The sequence below is a fragment of the Fulmarus glacialis genome, unplaced genomic scaffold (assembly GCF_000690835.1).
Source record: "Fulmarus glacialis isolate BGI_N327 unplaced genomic scaffold, ASM69083v1 scaffold15131, whole genome shotgun sequence".
NCBI classification, from domain to species: Eukaryota; Metazoa; Chordata; class Aves; order Procellariiformes; family Procellariidae; genus Fulmarus; species Fulmarus glacialis.
In genome coordinates, this window is record NW_009193541.1 from 1 (window position 1) to 5,894 (window position 5,894).

General features: G+C 43.8%; 1 protein-coding gene across 1 annotated transcript; it reads left to right on the top strand.

Annotated features, from left to right (window-relative positions):
• Window positions 1–30: 30 nt before the first annotated feature.
• On the top strand, window positions 31–4,073 carry NDUFB9 (NADH dehydrogenase (ubiquinone) 1 beta subcomplex, 9, 22kDa). Its single transcript, XM_009587487.1, has 4 exons — window positions 31–147; window positions 526–718; window positions 2,707–2,820; window positions 3,827–4,073. Exons 1-4 carry the CDS (start codon window positions 62–64, stop codon window positions 3,956–3,958), a joined length of 525 nt encoding a protein of 174 aa, XP_009585782.1. The 5' UTR covers window positions 31–61; the 3' UTR covers window positions 3,959–4,073.
• Window positions 4,074–5,894: the final 1,821 nt, after the last annotated feature.

Consider the following 5,894-nt stretch of genomic DNA (forward strand, 5'->3'; position numbering starts at 1 on the left):
CCACGCCCTCCACCTTCCCGTCAGCCTCCGCGCGCGAAGGTGAGGGGTAGGGCAACGCGAAATGGCGGCCTACCTGACGCACCAGCAGAAGGTGCTGCGGCTCTATAAGAAATCCCTGCGGCACCTGGAGTCCTGGTGCATCTACCGGTGAGAGGGGAAGGGAGGTGCGCCTGGGGAGGGGGAGGCCTGTTCTTTCTCTCAGCTCCGCACTTAGCTGGGGGGGGAGCTGGCGTTCCCCGCCGGCCTTCCTCGCCGAGATGGAGCGTTGGGCTTGACTGGGGCTTTGCCCTCTTTCCTTCCCTTCCCCTAGTCGTGGCTGAAGAGGTGAGGAAAAAGCATCTGGATCACTTGTCTGTGCCTGCCACAGAAAAGGGCGATGCCCACATCCCAACAGGAGCTGCTCAGAGCCCCTGGCCAAACTCTGTGTTTGCGCAGAGGGGACTGGTGATGTTGCCAAGCTTTGTTTCTGTATGTGATTAGGTTTTTCCTCCAGCGTACGTGACTGTGCTTAATCTCTGTCTGTAGAGACAAGTACCGCTACTTTGCCTGCCTCCTGAGAGAACGATTTGATAAGAACAAGGATGTGAAGGATATGGTGAAAGCTACAGAGCTGCTGAAGGCAGGCGAGGAGGAGTTCTGGGCAAACCAGCATCCTCAGCCATACATCTTCCCTGACTCCCCTGGGGGCACTTCCTATGAGAGATATGAGTGCTACAAGGTAAGGTGGCCTGTGAGATTGTGTATTGCTGTGCTAACCTCTCTGTTCTTTCAGTGAATGTAAACTGAGTGTTTTAAGTGGACTTTCATAGGGCTGCAGTTTGACTCAGCAGTATCATTTCTCTAATAGTTTATTGCTGCTGAACATCTTGCTGCTTGCATGGGAGAAGCTGTCCTGCGTGTCTGATCCTTGAAAATGCAGTTTGCTGGTCCGTCTGAAGACAGCTAGCTTCTTTTTGCTGGGATAATCATCTGCTCTTTTGCGAAATGGAGGCTGCTCTGCGATGAGTCAGGCAGGCACGGTGAAAGAGTTGGAGCTGAGCTGTGAGGTGTAGGAATCTATGCTGCTCGTTGTGGTGCCATCTGGTCACAGCCTGGGTTTCTCTCCAGTCTTGTCAGATGTTGGCTTGGTTGTTAGGGGATTTCTCTTCACTCAGTCCCATTGTTCTTCCAGCATTTCAAGTAATGGTACAAATTATCATTTCCCTTCATATGCTGCACTGCCAGATGCGTATTTGTGCGTCACTGTGTGATAGGTGGTATGCCTAAAAATAGAAGTGATATTCTTAGAATCTAAAGCACTTCTAATGGCTTTTTTTCCCCCTAGATTGTTCTATTTAGGAGTAAAGAAACAGGTTTAATAGAAAAACACAGGGTTTTAGCTTTCTTGGCGTTGGTTCCTAATGCATTACAAGAACTAATACTAACCTAGAGAGTGCATGCACCCACTTTCTCCTGAATTTGAAGAAAGCACGTACATAAGACTAGATCTGATCAGATCTTTATGCACAAAAAACCATGTGAAAGGAAGATTCTGATGTAGATTTATCAGAGGCAGAAAAAAGAACGTATGAGTGAAAAGGGAAAAGGAGGACTTAAGCTTGTGCCAAGGTCATGGGTCTTAGCAGTAATAGAGATAATAGCAAGAGAGAATCCAGACAGAAAACAGGCCTGTTGAGCAATAAATGGTCAAAATTAGTCTTCATATAGAAGTATAAACTGGTTTACATTCTCTTTTCTTTGCCCTGTTTGATATGCTAAAATTGTCCTTTCACGAAATGGCTGTCACAAGGATTTGGCTTGTTGATATATCGGTGACTGTCCATTGTGGATGCTGCTACAAAACATAATTTTTAGATCTCAGCCTGTTTGATGGTATTAGTTGTTGTTTGGTGTGTGTGAATTTTTTTTTTTTATATTATTATTAGCAGCTCTGCTATTTCTGTTCAGTTAAAGGTTTACTCAGTGATGAGAATCACAGCAGGAAACTGGAAGTGTAAATGTCATTGGATGAATGGTGGTATTGGAGCAACTTCTTAATTTTCTTTTTTTAAGAATTGGGAGGTTTTGTGGGGTTTGGTTTTGTTTTTTAATCAATGTTCCTGTCTTTAAAATGTTAACGTTCAGTGATAGGCTGCTGCAGAATTTTAAATTTCGCTTCTTTTTCTTGACTGGACATAGAATCATCTTAGAGGTCAGACCATTATCAAGATCTTAAAGGCCACTAATTTTTTCATTAGTTGTAGATAAGTGGAAATGAGCTGTAAGGTTCTGTCTCTGTCAAAGAAAATGAATTAGTAGTTGGAGAAAAGGATCTCTCTAACCTCCTGCCTTTGGGACAAGGAAAAAAAGAAAGGAGATCTTCTCTTCCACCAGATGGAATTATTTTGAGAACTTCAGAGTAAACTGAGATGACCTGGACTTGTCTGCTGGATCCTGTGATTGAAGCAAATCACTATGATCTCTTCCTATGACTTAGGATAATGTGTGAAATGAAGATTAAAAGTACTGACCTCTGCTATATAGTGCCTTGAGACTAGCAATAGTCAGGTAGCTCTTAAATGGTGTTTTTATGTAGTGCATTATTTCCTGGGTTATTTATCCATTTTAATACTGGCTTCAGTGGTTGCGTTTTTACTTTGTGTGTGTGTACTATGTATGATTTAATATGTAAAAATAATATATATGAAACTTCTTTTAATTTAACAGATTCCTGAATGGTGCTTGGATTACTGGCATCCTTCTGAGAAGGCGATGTATCCTGATTACTTTGCCAAACGAGAGCAATGGAAGAAGCTGCAGCGGGAAAGCTGGGATAAAGAGGTCAGTGCTTGCTCAATGCAAAGTAAAGCCTCTTTAGCATGCAAGTGTTTTGTGTGACATTTAGATGTGTTCTTGGAAAATACCTGAATGCCTACTGCAGTCTCATTTAGACTCTGCTTTATTAGAACTCTTGTCAATGGGAAACACTGACTTGACTTAAAATGCCTACACAGAGATCTTGGAGTTACAGCTTCTTAAAGGCTGTGAAGGGAATTTGAAGTTAAAGCTGAACCCGCAACTATGTTTCAGTTAGTGCAGGACTGTTGTAGCAGCTTTGCTAAAGGAAACTCCAGAGTGGGATGAGAAGAGATGAATGACCAGGGAATTCTGCTGCTGCTGCTGTGAAGCTCTGACACCTCCTGGTTGTACCTTTGAAAGTGACTTACCACAGTGTTCATCGTTTGGGAATCGAGAATCCTTTCTGGCCAATCTAAACTGAGATTCAGTTGGAAAAAGTTGATGTTCTTAGAATAGTTCTTTAATTCAGTTGTAGAGGTATAGTTGGATCGTATGTAGTATGGCACTCCTATCAGAAGTAACCTAGTGGCAGCCATCACTTAAACTGCTTCAAGAAAAATGTGTTGCAAACATTTAAAGGGCTGTTGGTGGCATGCAGGAATAGAGGTCTCCTCCTGACTGGAATGGACGTTGTTTAGGACTTGTAACTATCTATCAGCTTTCAAAGCAGCAAGAGAATGCAGTCTGTTTAATGTTGCAATGATAACATGAATTATGTGGAAATAATGACCTTTTTAAGTAAAATTTCTCATGTAAATTGCTTTTTACTTCTAAAAATTCCTTCTTAATTAGATAATATGAGCCTGCAATGATTGCTGAGTTTAAGTGAATACTGAGAAACATGGAACCTGCCTGTTGACCGAAGGGGTTACTGCTAGTTCCTCCCTTCTGAAACGGGGGCGAGTTTTGCTTACCACCTGGGCACTGAATAGCGCATTATGGAAATGTGCTTTTATGTACTAAAGCAGTTCTATGTCTTGTCTTCTAGATTAAGCAGTTAGAAGAAGAAACTCCAGCTGATGGTCCAAAAACTGAAGCTTTGCCTCCAGCTCGTAAGGAAGGGCATCTGCCACCGCTGTGGTGGCAGTATGTGACAAGACCTCGTGAAATTCCCATGTAAAAGCATTATTTTGTGTGAGAATTAAAGCGGTCTATCTTCTGTAGGTAGTAGATGTGTCAGTGACAGCATGCTACTCTAAATAATACAAAATAAAGCCAAATAAAGTAAAACAGAAGGCATTTTTCTGACATGCTGTTCTTCTGTAGCATGCACGCACTTCCAGTTTGTGCAGTGTAGAATAGATGACTGTTAACACCTACACTATATATCTAAAATGCCAGAGAACACCAACCAGCCTGTGAAGAAGTCTTAATGGGATACTAACTCCAGAGCATGTTTCATAAAGGTGAACATATGCTGCAGGTTTCACAGTAAGAGTTAGAAAAGTCAGCTATGACACTGAAAAAATTGGCCATGTAAAGCTCATGTTCCCAGAGAAAGAATGTGAGCTTAAAGGGGGGGAGAAGCAGGTTTACTGGGGGACAGGGTCGAGTGATAAGCAGCTAAACTGAGTAACGCTGCGTGGCCAGAGCCTGTGGCTCACTGGAGAAGGTGGGGAGGGAGGGATGAAAATTAACAAACTGCATCATCAGCCTCATAACTTGGAATCTGGTACTAAATACAGGCAAGGTGGTACATGCTTGTGCTGCAGCTGGAGCTTCAGAATACTGACAGCAACAGACATTGGCTTTGGTTGTTCCTGGAATGAGGGTATTTCTAACCTCGCTTAGGGGTAAAGGCTTCTTGCCCTCCCTCCTGACCTCGTTAGGCTTTTGGCTGCATTTTTCACTTGGCTATCAAATCTCACAGGGCATAAACCTTCCTTACATTGTCATGCTTTCTTGCTGCTCTAGATAACGTTGCTGGAAAGTTCACTCCCATATAAACTGAATCCTAGAAAACTACGGAGTTCTATGGGTTAAAACAAGTAGCCTGCTGAGGAATACATGTCATGTTTGCTCATTTATGGGTCACAAGCAGTTCTAGCAGGCAGGGCGATACATTGAGCTAGGTATAAAAAAGCCGTTTGCTTCCAGCCACATTCCCAAAGCATCAATGTAAGACACGGAATTTTGCTAACACTTGCACTAACCTCCCAGTGAGTAAGAGAATAGATGGGATATAGCCACCTAGTAAAAGCTCGCAGGAAAACCTTCCTGGCTCTCTGCTGTTCTCCCATTTTTAGGGCTAGAAGAGAGGGGACTTCCATTCTACAGGAGCTATTTGATTGTACCACATTTAACCCTAAGGCTTAATTTTTCTGTGAACTCCAACTTAAGGCTTGAAGATAACAAGAGATGGCAAAGGCACTAACTCCAGCTGCTTTAAGGACTAAACATATTTAGCCTCGGTATAAGAAAAGGCTTTAATCTGGCTGGTTTTTTAGAAATTTTATGTGGCCCTCTTCAGTAAGCCTACATGCTAAAATATGCCTGAATTTGGGGGGGCGGGGGGAGGGTGGAAGACTTCACATATTCCACTGTTGAAAGTTTCAGTTTTACCAGGAAGCTGGATCTGTTCTCTCCCTCCACGAGTCCAAAGGCAGCAGCGGAATTGAGGCATGCCCTTTTCCAGCATGGCTGTTGCGCACACGCCTCACCTCTAGCCTCTTTACCTACTCGGCACAGAGCTGTGTCTTCCCTCCACTCAGGTGTTGGTGCTTTCCTCTGCTGTTTTTCAATACTGAAGGCACTTGTTCATAGTAAGAGTTCCAACCTGCGCCCCTTTTTCTAACTTGTTACGGGTTTCTCATGCAGGGTCTGCTCCACCAGCATTGCACCTTCTCCAAATCACAAGCGCTGATTTGCTTTAGCAGCTACTTGCATTAGCTGGAATATGAAAGGCCAAAACCAGATGTGGGCAAAATTAACAGGGAAATACAACATCACAGGGCAAACCCAGCTGCCCTGCCCCTGAGCCCGCTTTGCCATCTCCCCCAGCCCGGCACAAGCAGCCCTCGGCTCGGAGCCGGAGGCATAAAGGTGGGCGCGGGGGG